The sequence below is a fragment of the Sabethes cyaneus genome, chromosome 3 (assembly GCF_943734655.1).
Source record: "Sabethes cyaneus chromosome 3, idSabCyanKW18_F2, whole genome shotgun sequence".
Taxonomy (NCBI): domain Eukaryota; kingdom Metazoa; phylum Arthropoda; class Insecta; order Diptera; family Culicidae; genus Sabethes; species Sabethes cyaneus.
In genome coordinates this window covers 113,896,326-113,916,794 of record NC_071355.1, presented here as the reverse complement: position 1 = coordinate 113,916,794, position 20,469 = coordinate 113,896,326, and the positions used below count along the sequence as shown (strand labels likewise).

The window sequence follows — 20,469 nt, the reverse complement described above, 5'->3', positions numbered from 1 at the left end:
AGACAACTACCAACGTTTAGACACTGCACTGTGCTTTTACTATTTTTGTTCGCATCCGAGCATTGCGCGCTCGAAGTCTACGGTCGCCATTTCCTATTATGCTAAAAAGGTTTTCTTTTCTTGGTTGAAACAAATCCGTTGCTTTTCCTGAACATCATAAAACTGACTTTATTGCTGCTCCAACAGGTTAGTTTTATCTAATTAACTTATTTCCTAGTGTTAGTAAGTTTACAGGGTATTGTTGGAGGTGTGGCTTAATCTATTCAACCATGATGCAAAGTCTAAGTTGCGTCAATATGATTGGTCGAGAATGTCGTGTTAAGTCGGATACGTGAGATAGAACGTAAGTTAGAATGAGCGAGTTTGAATGAGTGTTGAGCGGGAGAATTGAATGAGTGTCGAGAGAGAGAGTTTGTGATAGCGCGTCGGTGGTGAATATAGCGTGAGTTCTCTTGGGTGCATGACGTGTGTAAAGTAGTTCAAGATCGCACGATGCACTTGAGCTTGTTATTTGTATAGAGGAAAAATATCGTGTCTGTTTCGTGTATTTTGATGAGGTGTGATTGTATATGGGTGGTTTGAGGCTGAGCTTTGTCTTGTAGGTTGTTTATGAGATTTGTACTTGATGTTTTCTAAGGAATCTTGTTTTAACGGTGTTTTGGTTCTGGTTTCGTTGTAAGGTGTCGGGTTATTCTATGAGTCTGATATGGGTTTCTTGTAAGGATTTAGAGTGGGTTTGGTATGAGTTATGTTCGTGGGAATTGTGGTTCGTAACATCTGTGGAATGTTGGTCGGTCATGTTTTTGGGAAAAGTCTGGTCTTTGTCATGTGTCATTGTAATTTCTAAAACATCGCTTAATGCGTATAGCATAACACCAAAATTAACAATAATTTATAATGATTTTAACCAAGATAATTTACCTGATTTCAATTATTTTAATATCAAACGAGAGATTTTGACACTACGAATATATATGCAAAATTTCATAATAGTTGGTTTTACCGGTAAAAAGATAACCTCGAACGCTCGCGCCAACTTTTGCAACACAGTTACTCGCGCGCAATAGCCAAAACCAAAGAAAACGTGCGCACTAGAGTTTTGACTAGGAAAACTTGGTTTTAAGTTTATCGAACCTTTGAAAGAGTTTCTTGAAATTGAATGCTCTGTTATTTGGTAGAATTTAAATTTTGATTAATCCCCCTAAAAGTGAAATAAAAAAATTATTTTTCTTCAGTTTCAGTATAACACATTGATGTGTTCTGCAAAGTTTTAGAACATATTATTACAAGAAAATTTTGCTGAAGACTGCAACCTTCTATCTCTTCAGCGAAGACAGAGAAATGTTATTTATTGTTTATGAATTTGTAAAATCAGTTTTTCTAGTTTAGCTCTTTTTGTAATTGTTGTATGATTTTTTCATGTATTACAAAGTTATACAAATAGTAAAAATACACAACTTTGCTGAAAATAGTATATAGTATGTTTGCTTGTTTAGGAACTGTAGAGCTTTGATTATAAAAATACCCTGATTTTAACCCCGAATTACTCGACTATTAACTGACGGATACATTTTAAACATTTTACATTTGCTGATAGTTTTGCTACATACAGACGGCAGTTTGCCATATGAAGTAACGTGAAAAAATTCCAGTTGGGGCCAATAGCGATACACCTCACACGCTGCTTGCTTCGTTTCTGTGCTGTCGGTTTATGCTGATCTATTTTCCTAACAAATTTAAAGTATTATTACTTTGAATAATTCAGACATTTTGCTCATAACAAGTTTATTGAAGAATATACGTTAGTTAAACAACGATTGGTAAATATGGCATTCAAAAACCTACACATGTTGTTCAGAATACAACAGCGTGAGTAACCGAAGGTTAATAAAAATTGATGAATTTTTTTTCAAGAAAACTTTATTGATGTGAATCGAATAGAATGGCATTACAGGAAATTATGCATAGTTCAAAAACCTATAAACTAGACCTTTACTACGCAATGTATATGTTAAAGAATAACATTTCTACTTACAACTTACTTTTACTTGCACTTACCCACATTAGTAACAACTTACTCAGCAATTTCATGAGAAAAAGAACTATCAAAATTTGTAAGTGCTTCTATTTTGTTCAAATTTTGTAAGCTTTTCAATTTCCAAAATTTTTATGTAAACCAACGCACAATGCAACGTTAACTAATAGATGAATTATGTTCCGAAGACATGTCGATTTCTATCTCATATAGCAAGTAAGACCGTATAACAAAGGTTCCTTTCACCGCTGGGTGGATTAAATCAGGTTTTTTATCATTAATTTAAAGATATGCGAGACTATTAATTTGATCCGTCTGCTAGAATACACTTTCTCCGTTAACAATGCGGAGTAAGTCTTCTTTCGCTTCTTCTACTGTTATATTCCCCAAGTTTGCTTCGTATTTCGAATATAATTTTGGGTTTTTATACGAGGCTTATGGCAAAAATACCGTTTTGGCCATATCTGAACTACAGGTAATAAAGTCTTAGTTGCTATATCAATACTCATCTTTACTCTAATAGTCTACGAACTATTGTATCCAAATATTTAGCAAAAATAAAATTGTACAAAATATCGTTATTCCGTATTACACGAACTACTCATACCCTATTCCGGATATTGTACACGCTTTGGAGCAACGACCTGTGTATATGTCAAGTTGATCTTCCGATGTTGAGCATGTTTTTGGAACATGCAACATACCTATGGTTTACCAATAAATTCTAATAGTACGAATGCGCATTTGATCTGAACAGACACGCTTGATATTTATATCACTTTGCAAATTAAACGCGTACTTTGTATCGTTATTTCAATTATGATAGATGAGTTTTACTCACTTGGCTCTAGTTCCTCAGTTCAGCTCTCCACCCAGTAGATTTTCCGGTAGAAATGAGTACAAGTTGAACGGTGTTTCTCCGAACCGTCGCAGTATCGATGTCTGAGCACTTTACTGCACTTCACTTTCTTTCTTCGCTAACTATTCCCCTACTCTATCCTATGTCCCTATAAACCTTAACTTTGCCGGCTGCTGGTTACTACCAGTCAGAAAAGCGTCCCTGAAGTGCTTTCACTTCTTTGCTGCTGTCACCATATGTAGCCTCCTTATCGACTACCTTAACCTTCTAGGTGTTCGGTTGGAATCAATTTTACTATCACTTTTAATGTAAATCCGTACTTCTAGATTTTCTTCTAGGTGTTCGGTTGGAATCAATTTTATTATTACTTTTAATGGACCCTAATCTTTAATGCATTTAAGCCTAACATAACACGAAGAACTTAACTCCTAAAACCTTCATTTTCAACACGACTTTTTTGAACCCCGCCTCGCGGCGTCGCCGCTGGTATTTATAACAGCTTTTAATTGTTCGTAGTAAGAAGTACTAGAACAGCTGCTGAGAAAAAAAAAAGAAAAAGAGAGCAGTGCGGAACTTTACTACAGTTCTATGAGAGTTTCAGGTGGCGCACGAAACCTCTCACACATGTACTAAGCTAACTCACATTGCACGTTCGACGTGCAATGTTTGTTATGTTCCATGTGCAAACGTTTGCGCTTGCCCCTGAAACGGTCAGAGAAATAAACTTTACAAAAACCGCACCGAAAGGTAAAACTTTCGCTGTCGCGGAAGCTTCGGTCAATGTTAACCGTCAATGCTAGCGTTTGTCAATGTTACCCGTACGGGCAGGCTTCTGGGCACTGACGCTGCACTATGCATAATTTACTGTAATGCCATTCTGTTTGATTCACATCAATAAAGTTTTCTTGAGCAAATTTCATCAATTTGTATTAACCTACGGTTACTCACGCTGTTGTATTTTATACCACACGTGTAGGTCTTTGAAAGCCGTATTGTTATAAAGTAACAAATCGTTGTTTAACTAACGTCTTCTTCTTCTTCAGCAGTATAGAGCCGGGGTGGCTCGTGTTGTTTCAAGCACTCGTCTCCATTCAACTCGGTCTTGGGCCACTCGTCACCAATTTCTTAGTCGTCTCAGAAGTCGCAAATCGCTTTCGACCTGGTCGAGCCGTTGGGCCCCCCTGTTCCTGGTGCCGGTGGGGTTGTTGAAGAGGACTGTTTTTGTCGCACTGTCGTCCGGCATCCTTACGACGTGTCCGGCCCACCGTAGCCTGCTAACTTTCGCTAGATGCATGATGAGAGTCTCCCCAAGCAGTGCCTGTAGCTCGTGATTCATACGCCTCCGCCACTCTCCGCTTTCAGTTTGTACTCCGCCAAATATCGTCCGCAGCACTTTCCGATCAAACACGGCAAGGGCGCGTATGTCCTCCGTAAGCAGCGTCACGACTTCAAGTCCATAAAGAACTACTGGTCTAATAATGGTTTTGTACATTGTTAGCTTCGTTCGGCGACGTATGCTTCCTGATCGTAGCGTTTTACGAAGGGCAAAGTAGGCCCGATTTCCCGCTTGGATGAGCCGCTGGATCTCCTTGCTAGGGTTGTTGTCCGCGGTCACCAGCGATCTCAAATACACGAACTCCTCTACCACTTCTAGTTCGTCGTCGTCAACGGTTACCGTCCGTGGGAGGCGCGCGTTTGTTTCCTTTGTTTGTTTGCCTCTTCCTTTCATGTATTTGGTCTGCGACGCATTTATTTTTAGCCCAATTCTCCTAGACTCCGTTTTCAGTCTGGCGTAGATTGCCTCCGCCGTCGCAAAGTTCCTGGCAATGATATCGAAGTCATCTGCAAAGCCTAGAAGTTGGCTACTCTTGGTAAAAATCGTGCCTCTCGTTTCGATGCCGCTCGTCGGATCACCCCCTCAAGAGCGATGTTGAACAGCATGCAGGATAGACCGTCACCTTGTCTCAACCCTCGTCGCGTCTCGAAGGGACTCGAGAGTGGCCCAGAGATGCGTACGAAACACATCACTCGATCCAATGTAGCTCTGATTAGTCGCGTCAGTTTGTCCGGCAAACCGTATTCGTGCATTATCTGCAATAGCTTGTCTCATTCGACTGTATCGTATGCTGCTTTGAAATGAATAAAGATGTGATGCGTGGGCACGTTGTACTCCCGACATTTCTGCAAGATTTGTCGGATAGTAAAAATTTGGTCCGTAGTTGCGCGAGTCCCCATGAAACCCGCCTGATAATTCCCTACGAAACCTTGTGCTATCGGTGACAGCCGGCGTAACAGGGTCTGGGAGAGTACCTTTTAGGCCTCGTTTACCAGCGTAATACCACGATAGTTTTTTTTTACCCTCCACTAACCCCCACACCAAAGAGCTCATATCGAGAGCCCTCTGGTAGTGGACACCTACTAACAAAAATTAACGCAACGCGGAGTATAAAACTACAACAAGAAAGACAAAGAGAAATCCCAATGGAACATTAGTTCCTTTGAAGGGATTCTAAACTAAGTATTTAATATTTAGTGATAACGCTTATGGCACAAAACAAAACTTAGTTAAACAAGATATAATTAGGATGTAGGAAAAAACCAGCAGGAGCCAGAAAAACCCACATATACAAAATGGTTGACACATTACATAATATATTCGTTTACATTCATTAATAGATACTGCTTCAGCTTGCTTTTCATGAGAGTATTACTAGTTATAGACTTAAGTTCGTTTGGAATCGAATTATACTTCAAAGGACCATAATTTGTGATACACGATAAGCTTAAGTTCGTAGAAGCTCTGCATCTCAGTATTTCATTTGCATGTCTAGTGTGAGAATAATTAACCCTAGAGGCGAAGGTAATATTACAGTGAAAATTTTGGCTATGTAGAGAGCTATGTGTAAACATGATTGTTTGAGAATCACGCAGTCCCAGTAAGGGTAAAATTTTGTGATTTAAACTTGAGTAGAGCAAATTTGTCGAAAATAAATGAGGTAAGTTAAAAATTACTTTTACGCACCTGTTTTGCAATGTTTGGATTCTTTTGAGTTTTGATTTCGACGCGTGGCCCCAGACAGCAATTAAATATTGCAATATGGAATGGATGCATGCATAATAAAATTTAAGCAATGATTCACGAGGCACAAAGCTGCGCACTCTTCTCATGAGACCACATAGTGACGAAACTTTGCTCGATACATGCTTAATGTGTGCGTCCCAAGAGAGACAAGGGTCTAAGTGCAGCCCTAAATATTTAAAAGTTGTAACTTTTTCGATATTTAGATTGCCGATGCATGGATCTGGATGTTGGGAGATTTTTTATGCGACGAGTGAAAAATCATGTGTTTTGGTTTTTGACAAGTTTAAAGAGAGTTGATTCCCGTTGAAAAATTCAGTGAGTGTTGATAAATCCGATTCAATGGCATTTACAATAGCCTGAACATTACTACGAGGATAGAATAATGCTGTATCTAGCATTGGGCGATACTGTATCTGTATCGAAAAAATCGATACTTTTGGGCCGATACATCGATATTTTTGATCGATACTGAGCGTCCCGATACCGGCCAGTATCGATGCTAAAACGCCGATATTTGTATCGATACCTTTATATAGTAAAAGCTAGAGAAACTAAAATACTTATCCTAATTAATAACCTTGCTTATCCTAATGCGATGTCCATTAGGATTTCACCTGCATAACAATGTTCCGCCAACAAACTCGGTCCATGGCTGCCCGTCTCCAATTTCTCGAATGTCCCACACTTTCCAGGACTTGCTCCATTAAATCGAGTCCATTTGGTCTAACCGTCGAGCACGCTGCGTACCTCTGCGCCTGGAACCAATCGAATTCGAGGCAAACATCATTTTTACGGGATTGTTTTCCAGCATGTCTCGCCCATTGTACCCTTCCAGCCTCAGCAACTTTCTGAATACTGGGTTCGCCGAAAAGCTGCGCCAGCTTGTGGTTTATGTTTTTTCTCCATACACCGTACTCACATACACCACCAAAGATGATCCTAAGCACACAACGTCCAAACGTTGCCATGGCCGTTGCAGCGCTTTCAAGTCTCCGTCGAGCATTGTCCACATTTCGTGCCCGTAGACTATCGGTCTTATTTGCGCTTTGTACATGGTACATTTGATACAGGGTTGAAGTTGGTCAAATTTTATGGTCTTGTAGAATCCGTAGTAAGCACGACTTCCGGCAAGAATGGTGAGGTGTGTTTCTCTGCTGCAGTTGTTATCCGACGTCATCAACGACCCGAAGTATATAAACTAGTTTACCACCTCGAACTCGTAGAAATTAAAATATGAGGTGTACCTAATTAAAAGTACGGCGGCTATTTTTATCGATAAATATACTAACGCTGCAAAAATAGATGCATTCCTAGTTCCAGTCTTAAATCAAATTTTAAATAAAACTTTAATTTCAATTTGAAATCCAATTTCAAGTCGGATTTCTTGGGCGATGTAAAAATTAAATTAAATTTCAAATCCTATTTCAAGTCCAATTCGAAGTTCCTTTTTAAGTCCGATTTAACTCCAATTTCTGGCGAAGTTGTAAGTAAAATTTCTAGTATAATTTTACATCCAATTCAGGTTAGTTTCAAGTTAAATTTCAAGTTCAATTTCATGTCTCATTAAGTCCTATTTCATGTGTAATTTCAAGTCCTATTTATATATTCTAGTCTGAATTAGTCCAAACTTAAGTTTAACTTCGCGTCCAATTTTAAGTGTAATTTGAAGTCCAAATTCAAGTTCCACTTTTAGTTTAATTTTAAGGACAATTTAAAGTCTTACTTCCAGCTCAATTTAAAGTAAATATTTAAGTTGAAATTGATTCAAACTGTCCAATATCATTTGATCATCAATATCAATTTAAAGTTCAATTTTTAGCATAATGCCATGCTTAATTCTAAGTTAAATTTCATTTTCTATTTCAAGTTCAATTTTTAGTAAAATTTCAAGTGCAATTCCAGCTCCGATTTTAAAATAATCTTCAAATGCGATCATTTAGACAGCTCGCAAGTTGCTGAGAACTACGCGCACTTGCTGAGTGAAGCTTTGCTTTCCTCAATGGAGCTAGCTGTCTTGCCACTCGAAAATTTATGTGGTTGGATACGCTAGGCCGTCAATGAGGCCGCAACCGCGTTGTTAAGTGAAGAAACCCTGCATGGAATGACTTTTGACGGAGATGAACTGGAAGGGGTTGATGAATTTATAAATTAGGGATCTCTGGCAACCGCCGTCAATAATACGAGTAAGCAGATTCAACGACACATTCTAGCTATGTCAGGTCTACTTTTGCCTTCGTGAGTGATTTCGATCAAGTTGCATAAACCGTACGCAAAATTTAAGTGCATTTGCCGTATTTGAACGCAAGGTGTTGGTAACTGGAAGCAGAGAGCGATCCAGGCATATAAACCACGAGCTGCAGGCACTACTTTGAAAGATTCCCATCGTACACGCATTGGCGTAGCTAGAGGGGGTGCCTGGGGTACCAGGCCCCCTCCAGAATTTTGCAGGCCCCCTCCAGAAATTTTCCCCATTGTAATTGAAAAACCGGAAAAACATTCAGTGTATATATTCCCACCGCGTTGATGTTTTCCTTTTTTGCTAGGTATCGCAAACGCGTAGTTGTTGTCATCGTTAGTAGCCGTCAGTAACCTGATAGCCACCCCGGCTCATGCTGTTATAAACAGTCGTCTCCATTCAACTCGATCTTGGGCCACTTGTCGCCAATTTTCCAGTCTCAGAAGTCCCAAATCACTTTCGACTTGGTCGTGCCATCTTCGCACGTTAAGCCTCCCTGTTCCTGGTGCTGATGTAGCTGTTGAAAAGAGCTGTTTCCGTCACACTGCCGTCCGGTATCTTTACGAAATGTCCGGCCCACGATAGCCTACTGACTTTCGCCAGATGACAATGAGAATCTCTCCAAACAGTTTCTGTAGCTCGTGATTCATTCGTCTCTGCCACTCTCCGCTTTCAGTTTGTTCTCCGCCAAATATTGTCCGGTGTGCCTCCCGCTTCCGGCAAGCGACGCTGTGAACAGTTACCGTCCGTGTGAGGCACGTGTTTGATTTATCGAGCCTCTTTCTTTCATGTATTTGGGCTTCGACGCACTTACGTTTAACCCAATCCTCCTAGACTTCGCTTTCGTCGGACCACCCCCTCAAGAGCGAAGTTGAATAGTATGTAAAAAGGATTCGAAAGTGTTCCCGAGTTACACACGAAATACATCTCTCGATACAATGTAGCTCTGATCATTTGCCCCAGTTTATCCGGAAAACCGTGCTCTTGCATTATCTGTCATAGCTAGCCTCGATCGAGTGCATCGTATCTACTTTGAAATTAATAAAGATGTGGTGCATGGGCACGTTGTACTCCCGATATTTCTGCAAGATCTGTCGGATGATAAACATCTGGTCCGTAATTGCGCGGGCTCTCATGAAGCCCGTCTGGTATTTCCCTACAAAACCCTGTGCTATCGCTGACAGCCGGCGTAACTGGATCATAATGAAATTTTTTTTCGGAAGGCACCCCCTGGGCCCCCCCAGGGAAATTACCTAGCTACGCCAATGTGTACACGGCTGGCATGTTGTACGAATGCACCATTGGCACCAGGATGAAACTGACTTGGGAGTTCTTGATATAGCACAATCCACCCCGGGTCGCTACAACGTAGCATTTTTTTTCTTGTCTCTCTTGCTGATAGCGCCATCACTGGTCTGCAACATGCATTCAACCAAATTTCAGCAGTGTTTGACTTTCATCTGTCTCAGCAAGTGTTACGCTCTACAGTTATTTCAATGTTTCGATGTTTGCTGTATTAGGTGTTAAGGGCCATTAGGAGCATTGTTACCTGTTGGTGTTACCACTTGTAGAGCAAAGTGTATAATTTAGTTATCTGTATGATTGTAGAGGTACATTCTCACGGTCATCATTATTGTTCAGTTTTGTATGGCTTGTACCTTTTGTAGCGTAAACAGAGGTGGAAGGGGGTTAATTTAATTGGTTTGTCGAATCTAAATCTTCATCCGCATGTTTGGGCAGAAAATGTTCTGATTTTTTAGTTCGACCGATATGGTCACCTCGCTTTTATTCATAGGTTCCATTTCTAGCATTTTTGTCTGTGTTAACGCCAAATTTAGAAATTCTACCCTAATGATACGAGATAATAGCACTCTCTTTCGTGCCAATAGACAATTTTATACCAGTTGCTCTCTTACCTATATAATTAATTGAATTACTATTACATAGTCAGTAAAATAAAGACTCCTATCGATCACACATCGTACATCCAAATCTCTATCGCGATCAATAAAGATTGGAGCACATAGGTGCCTCGTTTGTAAAATTACGCTAGTGCCGACTAAGACCAATCCATATCACAGCCGGTGCAGTACATTTACCTGACCCCACGATCCGGCGAATCAGTGCTTTGCCCGAACATTAATAGTCCTTCGAGAGACCGGATTGTGAAAATTTTAACGCGAAAAAGTGTACTGCTCAAAACGTCTAATTCGATTAGACTTGTCGAACAATTGTGATACGGTGATATTTCGGCGTCGATCTAGATTCGGCTATTACGGCTCATTTCGACATCTACCACCGGATCAGCTCGTCCACCATCGGATCAATCTTCAGCCACGAGATCAGGCCTGCCTAGTGGAGCAAATTTGCGGATTTATTAATTAATCATCCTCCATTGCGCGGGAACAAAGGAGCGGCGTGGCTTGGGTTTGAGAACAATAGGCTGGTAGCGTGAGTACAATTACTCAAAGTACAAAGGTGCGATTATTAATTGATGCATGCAATTTTCACTTAATCGTAAAAGGATTACTAATAAAATCACTAGTGAATAAGTGCAATTTTAGGGGAGTGCCAAATTACCTGGCTAAATGGCATCCTTACGTGAAATGGTTAAAACGGAACGAGGGCTTGGCGACTCGTTATCTAACCTTGAACAATTCGTTAAAGGCTACAATGCACAACGGGACCAATCGAAAATTGGTTCCCGTTTGGATCGATTAGAAGGAGTGTTTGCCGAATTCCTAGCAAATCGTGCAAAAATAGAATCTCGACAAGAGCAGGACTTGAATTTGGCAGGCGATTTAGGTGATCCCAAGGAAAGGCAAGTGAAAGTGGACGTTGAGACTACCAACAAATCTACTCGATTGGAATTCGAGAACAGATATTTCGATATTAAGGATTTCCTTCAGTCTCGACTAGCAAAACCGACTGCTGCTGCCTCTACCTCTTCCGTATCCTTGCCCAACCAACCGTTAGCATCACGAATACCTCTCCCTGTATTTAAAATTCCTTTCTTTGACGGTAGTGTAAAAGACTGGCTTAGTTTCCGAGATGCATTTCAAAGCCGGATCGACAGGGAACCATCACTAACTGCAGTTGATAAGTTTCATTATCTTTTGACGGTGCTTACTAAGGATGCTAAGACGCTAGTGGAATCGATAGAGGTAACTGCAGCAAATTACGAAGTAGCTTGGTCAATGCTACAGGAACGGTTTGAAAACAAGAAGATTATCGCCCGGACGCTAATTAACGGAATTCTGGATTCGGAGCCGATGAAGAGAGAGTCTTTCGATGCGTTAGTCAATCTCATCGACTCGTTTGAGCGGAACATACTTCAATTAAAAAAGCTAAGTTTGGAACCTGATGGATGGTCTCATCTTATTGCTCACCTGTTATATAGACGACTGGACTCAGATACCCAACGGCATTGGGAACGGACACACAGAAGCCGTGACGTGCCGAAGTACGATGAATTACTAAAATTTCTACGTGAGCATCTAACTACACTTCAACCTCTCGTTGCGGTGAAACAGCGCAGTTCCGATCAGCGTCATGAATCTTCAAAGCCTCCAGCGAGGCAAAGGATCGAATCAACTCTTACCACAACGGCATTATCAAAGAAGCCGTGCCCATTTTGCCAAAAACCGTCTCATTCTCCTTTCAAATGTGATTCCTTCCACAAGCTAAGTCCCATCCAAAGGCTTGAAGCAGTAAAACGAATTGGTCTCTGCCTAAATTGCCTTTCTCCTTTCCACTTGGTACGGGCGTGTTCCGGCACAGCATGTCGGGTTTGTGGCCAAAGGCATCACACCATGTTGCACATTAGACAATCGAATAATCCACCAGCTCAAAGGCAAGAACCGAGTCACATTCAGGCAGTGCCAATTGCAACGCCTCCGAGTCAGGCCAGTGAATCAATGAATTCACTCGTTTCGCCAGTACAATCGCAAACCTTCGCTACTTCGCAGACCCTTCAGCCTTCTCAACCCATCTTAGCCCCCAATCAGCAAATGATTGCTTTTCCTGCCAGTCCATCTCCTACGGACAGCACCGTGTTTCTTGCGACGGCAGTTGTTAAGGTAGCAGACGACAACGGAAATACTCAATTGGCTCGAGTTCTTTTAGACTGCTGTTCAGAACGAAATCTTCTGAGTGAACGTCTCGCTCAAAAATTGGCCCTTTGCCGACAGGAGGACCCACTTTCTTTCCAGGGTGTTGGATCAATCCCTGCTAAATCTAAGCAATCTGCAATGGTAACGGTGGTTTCTCGGATTACGCTGTAAATTTGAGGTTTCACATTCTTCCCGAATTCAAACCGATCATTCCATCGAACCGAGTTCCGGTGTCCACATGGAAATTGCCAACGTCTCTGTGTTTAGCTGATCCTCACTTCTATGTGCCAAATCGTATTGATGGAATCATTGGAGTTGAGGTGTATTATCAGTTGCTGCTAGGTGGCTTCGTTGAACTCGGTTCAAACATGCCGATTCTGAAGGAGACTGTTTTCGGCTGGATTATTTCCGGAAAGTGCGACACTACTTCTGGTCAGCAAACTGCACTGACAATGGTTTGCAGCAACGCCGATATTGAAAATCAACTTATTCGTTTTTGGGAACTCGAATCTTGCCAATCTGAAAATTCTCTTTCGATTGAAGAACGATTATGCGAAACGCACTTCTCTAGTACTACCGTTCGTGATTCTTCAGGGCGTTTTATAGTATCATTGCCAAAAAAGGAACCAGTTCTCGCCCAACTTGGGGATTCGTATGCAACAGCGTATCGTCGATTTTTAGCTCTCGAACGTCGTCTACAAGCAAAACCAACATTGAGGGATGCATATGCTGCATTCATTCGGGAGTATCAACTACTTGGACACATGTCTCCTGTAGATCCGACAAAGGATAATGACACCCTAGCGAAACCATACTACATGCCCCACCACTGTGTAGAAAAACCGGACAGTGCAACTACGAAACTGCGGGTCGTCTTTGACGTATCCTGCGCCACCGATACAGGAGTATCACTTAATGATGCACTTATGGTCGGTCATATCAAACAAGATGATGTATACAGCATTATTCTTAGATTTCGGTTACATCGGTTTGCCATTGTAGCCGATCTAGAAAAAATGTACCGTCAGGTGTTGGTACAACCATCGGACCGTCACCTGCAGCGAATTCTCTGGCGCGATTCTCCAAACGATCCCATACAGTGTTTCGAACTAAAGACCGTGACATACGGCACCGCTTCGGCACCATTCTTGGCCACACGTTGCCTACAGCAGCTTGCATTAGACGGAACTTCACTTTATCCAAGGGCAGCGCGTGCTCTTTCGAATAATTTTTATATTGACGATCTTCTCGGTGGCAGTAACATAGAGGAAGAAGAAACGGAGCTTTGCGGACAGCTCATTGCACTTCTTCAGTCGGCGGGATTTAAGTTGCACAAGTGGGCATCAAATAATCCGAGTATTTTGAAAAACATTCCGGTGGAACTTCGAGAAAACCGACAGCTACTGGAAATCGATGCTTCTACATCTCCAGTAAAAACTCTTGGCCTTTTGTGGCAGCCCATTGATGATGTCTTTCGCTTCAAGGTACCTGAGTGGGCACAAAGAACTGCAATCACAAAGCGGATAGTGTTATCAGATGCTGCCAGATTGTTCGATCCTCTTGGCCTTCTAGGGCCAACCATTCTGCTCTCGAAGCTTTTCATGCAGAAGTTGTGGGCATTGAAGCTTGCGTGGGATGTTCCACTGGAAGAGCCTTTGCAAAAATCCTGGAGAGAGTTTTTTGACGACCTGGAGGGTTTTCGTTCACTTTCTGTTCCACGATGGGCAGCTCCAGCTACTGGTGAATTCAGCATGGAACTGCACGGTTTCTGCGACGCATCGGAGCGTGCATACGGTGCTTGTTTTTTCCTTCGTACTGTAACTACTGAGGGAACTATTGCGGTGCATCTTCTTACGGCCAAGTCAAAGGTAGTTCCGTGCAATAACGGAAGGAAACAACGGCCAGTATCGTTGCCCAGACTGGAGTTGTCAGCGGCATTATTGCTAAGCCACTTATACGAAAAGGTGCAAGGAGCCTTACAATTCCCTGGTCGATCGTACTTTTGGACGGATTCAACAATTGTTATTCATTGGCTAGCGGCAGAACCCAGCCGTTGGAAAAAATTTGTATCTAACCGAGTTGCCGAGATCCAACACATCACGGCGGCCGGAATCTGGGGACACGTAGCGGGAATAGAAAACCCAGCAGATGCTGTCTCGCGCGGAATGCCAGCTTCTCAGCTAATCCAACACAATATCTGGTGGAACGGACCTACCTGGCTAAGCCAGTCGCGTAGGTTTTGGCCAAATTTGCTTAGAACTACCGATGATCTCTTTAGCGTAGACCTCTTGGAAGAAAGAGCCGTTACTGCGTTGACTGTAGTTCCTGTAACTAATCATATTTTTCAATTGAAATCATCGTTGACCGATCTCATGCGCGTAATTGCGTATGTTCGAAGATTTTACTACAATGCGAGAGAAGGGAATAGAAGCACCCGAGTGACTGGTCCACTATCCACAATTGAACTCGAAACTGCGTTGCAAAATCTAGTTCGAATAGCGCAACAAGAATCCTTTTCCGAAGATATCCGTTCCATTCAAACCAATGGTCAAGTCAAGGTGACATCCAAATTGAAATCATTGTCACCAATCCTGGTAGACAATCTGCTTCGCGTACGTGGTCGCTTGCGCAATGCACTAGTTCCGTATGATCAAAAACAACCGATGATTCTCGACAGCAAGCATCCTCTCGCTCTTCTAATTGTGCGACATTATCATGTCAAACTTTTACATGCTGGACCCCAACTTTTGATGTCATCAGTGCGGCAAAGGTTCTGGCCGCTTAGACTCCGCAATCTGGCCCGTTACGTGGTGCACCACTGTGTCACCTGCTTTCGCTGTAAGCCCAGCGCATCGGAACAGCTAATGGCAGATCTTCCTTCTGTTCGAGTATCACCTGTACTTCCGTTTTTAAATTCGGGTGTGGATTTTTGTGGTCCGTTCCATTTAAGACCACCTCATCGTAAAGCTGCCACACAAAAATGCTACGCAGCAGTCTTTGTCTGCATGTCAACGAAGGCTGTCCATTTGGAGCTCGTCAGCAGTTTATCTGCTGAGTCTTTTCTCGCCGCTCTGATACGATTTGCTGCTAGACGTGGTGTACCCAAATCCATCTACTGCGACAACGCCACGAATTTCGTCGGGACTCGTAGAATTCTGAACGAGTTCTTGGAATTGTTTCGTTCACAGCAAACCCGCATCGACATAATGCGTCAGTGCTCGGACGAGGGCATTGAGTTTTGCTTCATACCGCCAAGATCACCTCACTTCGGCGGGCTGTGGGAGGCCGCGGTTATGGCTCTCAAAACTCATCTCTACAGGACTCTGAAGACATCGCTTGTAACACCCGAACAAATGCTAACTATTCTCACCCAGGTGGAAGCTTGTCTAAACTCCAGGCCGTTAACTCAACTTAGCAACGATCCAGATGATATAGACGTTCTTACGGCAGGTCATTTCTTGGCGCACCGTCAATTAACTGCCATCCCGGAACCCTCATACGAGGAGGTACCCTCAAACCGTCTGTCGCAGTGGCAAACAATCCAAGAATACTTGCGTCGTGTTTGGAAGCGTTGGTCTACCGAATATCTCTCTAGTCTTCAGCAGCGTAGTCGGTGGACTCACGAACGAAACAACATACAAATTGGAACGATGGTATTACAATTTGCCACCACTGAAATGGAGATTCGGTCGCGTGATCGAAATATTTGCTGGCAGCGACAATCGTATTCGTGTCATCAGCATTCGAACCAAAGAAGGCGTTTATCGACGGGCAATCAACCGAGTCTGTGTTCTACCGATCGAAGACAATCAACCACCGAACACAGCAACGTTCCAGTCGTTCGAGGTTCCAGCAAACTAGGCAATGTTGGATGGGAGAGGGCCTTATGGTCCTCTCACAAGTTAAGTATCTACGTTCCATCAACTATGCGGGACCACATCTCCTCCACCTAAAGTCGACGTATTTTAACAGATACCTTGATACCCAAATTGGAAATCACCACGTCCGATGTCCGAGGGTCAACCCACAACCATTGGTCGACGCTAACGAAGCAGCAGGAGCCAAGCAGTGGGTCTCTAGAGCAGCGGGTATCGTGATTAATCTACTTCAGCCGATGATGGACGAGATGCAGCAGAATCCAGATTGATTGCAACCTGAACAATGATTACTTTATATTTAATTATGCTATATCATTATAATTATTACTTGAAATTCAAATTTCAACGGTGGGCGGAATGTTAACGCCAAATTTAGAAATTCTACCCTAATGATACGAGATAATAGCACTCTCTTTCGTGCCAATAGACAATTTTATACCAGTTGCTCTCTTACCTATATAATTAATTGAATTACTATTACATAGTCAGTAAAATAAAGACTCCTATCGATCACACATCGTACATCCAAATCTCTATCGCGATCAATAAAGATTGGAGCACATAGGTGCCTCGTTTGTAAAATTACGCTAGTGTCGACTAAGACCAATCCATATTACAGCCGGTGCAGTACATTTACCTGACGATCCGGCGAATCAGTGCTTTGCCCGAACAGTCTGTAAGGTTGCTGAGTGCTCGATTTCTGGCCGGCCCGGCCGGTTTTTCACTTGCAAAGCTGGTGACCGGTCAATCTGGCAAAAAGTCGGTTTACCGACTTAAGAAAACGGATTTGCTGAAAAAACGGATGAAAATTAAGCTAAATAATAAACAAAAGTATGGTTTTCGTTGTGGTTGCGTACACCCTGTCAGTGTATCGATTCCGATATCGATACTACTGGTATCGATACTTGCTGCCCGATATTTCAGCCGGATCGATACTTTTAAAAAATTTGTATCGATATTCGAATATCGATGCTTCTCGCAGTATCGCCCAATGCTAGCTGTATCATCCGCAAAGAGTTTTGGTATTCCTTGAAGCTTTAAATTTCCCATATCATTAATGAATACGAACAAACAAGACACATCACTTATGGTTCTTACAAAACATTAAAATTACCTTTTTCGCTAACCGGTTTCGGGTTTAATCCAACCCATCTACGGAGCGGTGGTCGACTGCATACGCATTGTGATTTGTTGTCTGCTACAGATTCAATTTCGTCAGTTGGAAGAGAGGCGATGAGATGAGCGCCTCATCTTCATTCATTAAAAGTCGATCGGCGGTGCTGATGTACATCGATTCCCACGCATTTAAATGAGAGGATTTTCTCACATTTTTTAGCAGCTTTGCGTTCCCCCAATCAATTTCATGTTGGAGGCAGATAGAATGCATCGCTACACTCGAATCATTGGTCCTTTCATTTTCCACAGCTTTTTTATGTTCTTTTAGCCGAGTTTTAAATTTTCGACGGGTTTGTCCGATATACACCGCTGGGCAATCCTTACAGGGGATTTCGTAGATACCCGACCGTTCTTCGGGCGGAACCTTGTCCTTTTGATTGTTTAGAAGCTCCTGTAATGTATTACCGCTTTTATGAACCACATGGAAACCGTGCCGCTTGAGAATTTTCCTAATGTGGTTCGTCACTTTAGGGTAAAATGGCAAACTGATTCTGTGGATTTGCTCTTTTTCCGGCTGTAAAGTGGTGGTGTCTTGACGCTGTTTTTTACGGATATGTTTACCGATTATTTTATCCACAAAACTCTTGTCGTACCCATTTAATTCAGCCGCTTTCTGAATTTTTTGGCTTTCGGCTGCAAAGTCCTCCCTCTCCATGGGTATATTGACCAGGCGGTGCGCCATAGAGTGAAAGGCTGCTTGTTTTTGGGCCCCGAAACAAGCAGCCTTTCACTCTATGGCGCACCGCCTGGTCAATATACCCATGGAGAGGGAGGACTTTGCAGCCGAAAGCCAAAAAATTCAGAAAAATCGAGTTATTAACACATTTCACAGGCTTCAAAAAATCAAAGTTCGATTTTGGAAGTGTAACTGCTAGATTGTTTTCAATAGATGCAAAATAGCTGTTGAACACTTCGGCAACTTCGCGATCAGAATCTAGTACTTTTTCATCAATTCGCAGTTTTATCTGTTCACTAGTTTTCGGTCGGCCAAACACTTCGTTCAGCTTTTTCCAGACATTAGAATGACTCGAGCTATTAAGTATATTTTCGTAATATTCCTTTTTGCACCGTCTCTTGGCAAGTTTAAGCTTCTTCGAAACATGAGACAGCATTTCGCAAAGATGAGTGTTATTTGGATTTCTTTTGACTTTATCAAGGTAATTATTTTTCAATTGAATCAATCTCCAGAGGCTATAGGTCATCCAAGGACAATGCTCACCTTTTATTCTAACAGTTTTTATTAAGGAATTGGTGCATTCACTTAAAAGATTGTTATAGGCTGTAATTAGGATGTTCAGAGTAACGTCAATATCATCATTAATCGCAAATTCATCTAAAAACATTGAAAATTTATGCTGTAGCTTGACTCGATCGACTATGTTGATTTTTAATTCTTGTTGTTTTTTCTCGTTATTTAAAGGAAGAGACGAAATGATAGGTAGATGGTCACTAATTTCACTGAAAATCGTGTGATTCTGTAATTTAGCAGCAAGATCGATTGGACAAATGAAATGATCCAGAATGTTATTGCTTCTTGGACGCGTTGTGAACGTATTTGTGCACACATAACCATATGATTCTAACAAAGTTTTGTATCTGACTACTACGTTGTTATTCTGTAGATTAATTGGGACATTCATATCACCAATAACGAAAAATGGTTTGGAAGTAGTAGCAGCTGCTAGCCAACCTTCCAATGTTTTCTGAAACTCGCTGTAGTCGTACGAAGGCAGACGATAAACACCCATAATATTGTATGAATGGCCCAGATGCTTGATTTCTAACTGGACATAATGCAGGCCATTGGTTGTTTGGCTATCTACCAGTTTATTTTCTAATGAATTTCGAACATATACAGCCAAACCACCTGAAGAGTTTTCACGACATGAGAAATATGCTCGATAACCTGGAATGTTATAAATATTACTATTCTCTCTATTTATCCATGTTTCGCCTACAACAATAACATCAACAACCATTCACAAAATAAATAATCTCATCAAATTTTCCAAAGTCATTCATCCCTCTCACATTCCACTGAATCACATTCAAAGCATTCTTGTCAATCATACTGCATTTTTTATTAAATTCATGTAAATTATCATGACAATTATTTAAAATCATAATTGGTAGGTATTTGTTTTAGCATACACAGCACACACTCAATAGTAGAATGTATTATTATGCATTTTTCTTACGTTTGGGCACAGGAGAATGACCAGAAGCAATTAGTGATTCTGTCACATGGGCAGATTTCATAAAGTGACTCATAACACGACTTAGCTCTTCTCTATTTTTGACCATTTCAGGCTTACTATTTTCATCTTTTTTGACCAGAACGACGCCACCCCTCCCTACCCAGATAAACTTAACATTTAGCAGTTCTTGAGACTCGCGAAGTTCCTTAAGCAGTTCAAGTGACAGCGGAGTTAATTCATCGCTTATCGTTACATTCATTGCTTTTCTGTCAACAATGAATTTCGTATCAATTGAGGTCGATAGTAATTTTCCAATTTGTTTTTTCTTATTTAGAACTAGCTCTTTTGATTTCCTATCACGAAATACGATTCTGATGGGAACAATAGCATTACCATTTTTACTGTTGGTAAAAATCCGCTCTGCAGATACCACAGCTTGGAAGGTTTCGCTCAATCCCAGATACAGAAATAATTTTTTAATGATTTGCGGCATATTTTCATCGGGAACTATAGGAATACCTCTTACCACTATATTATTATCCAAGGCAGCTTTGTCAGACCTATCGAAATTTGCTTCCAACTTATAAAATGTGCCCTGTAGTTGAGTTTGTGAGTTTTTTAATCGCTCTATCTCAGCTTTCAAATTTTCATTTTCAATTTTAAGGTCCTTAAAGTCGGAAACAATTTCATCAAATTTGGCGGATAAAAACTCCTGCGATTTTTCAATTGTGGCGATAATCTGCTTGACCTCGATGGATACTGATTGTAGCTCTCTAGCAACAGAGACTGAAATGGTTGCTTTCATCTCATCAGCAAGCGAAGACAACAGGGCTTTATTGCTGTTCTGCATCACAACAATTCGTTGATAGATCGCAGAACAATCGGGTGTGCAA

The 20,469-nt window shown here is 41.6% G+C and overlaps 1 protein-coding gene across 1 annotated transcript; it reads left to right on the top strand.

Annotated features, from left to right (window-relative positions):
* The first annotated feature begins 13,088 nt into the window (after positions 1-13,088).
* LOC128740041 (uncharacterized) lies at positions 13,089-16,185 on the top strand. Its single transcript, XM_053835550.1, has 3 exons — positions 13,089-14,556; positions 14,815-15,843; positions 15,920-16,185. Exons 1-3 carry the CDS (start codon positions 13,089-13,091, stop codon positions 16,183-16,185), a joined length of 2,763 nt encoding a protein of 920 aa, XP_053691525.1.
* The last annotated feature ends 4,284 nt before the right edge of the window (positions 16,186-20,469 follow it).

Excerpts from the sequence above, each read along its gene's own strand:
- LOC128740041 (XM_053835550.1), top strand. The coding sequence starts at position 13,089 with ATGTCTCCTGTAGATCCGACAAAGGATAATGACACCCTAGCGAAACCA. Across the intron at positions 14,557-14,814 it reads TACCTGGCTAAGCCAGTCGC|TTCGAATAGCGCAACAAGAA; the intron begins GTAGGTTTTGGC and ends TGCAAAATCTAG. Across the intron at positions 15,844-15,919 it reads CGAGGAGGTACCCTCAAACC|TCTTCAGCAGCGTAGTCGGT; the intron begins GTCTGTCGCAGT and ends ATATCTCTCTAG.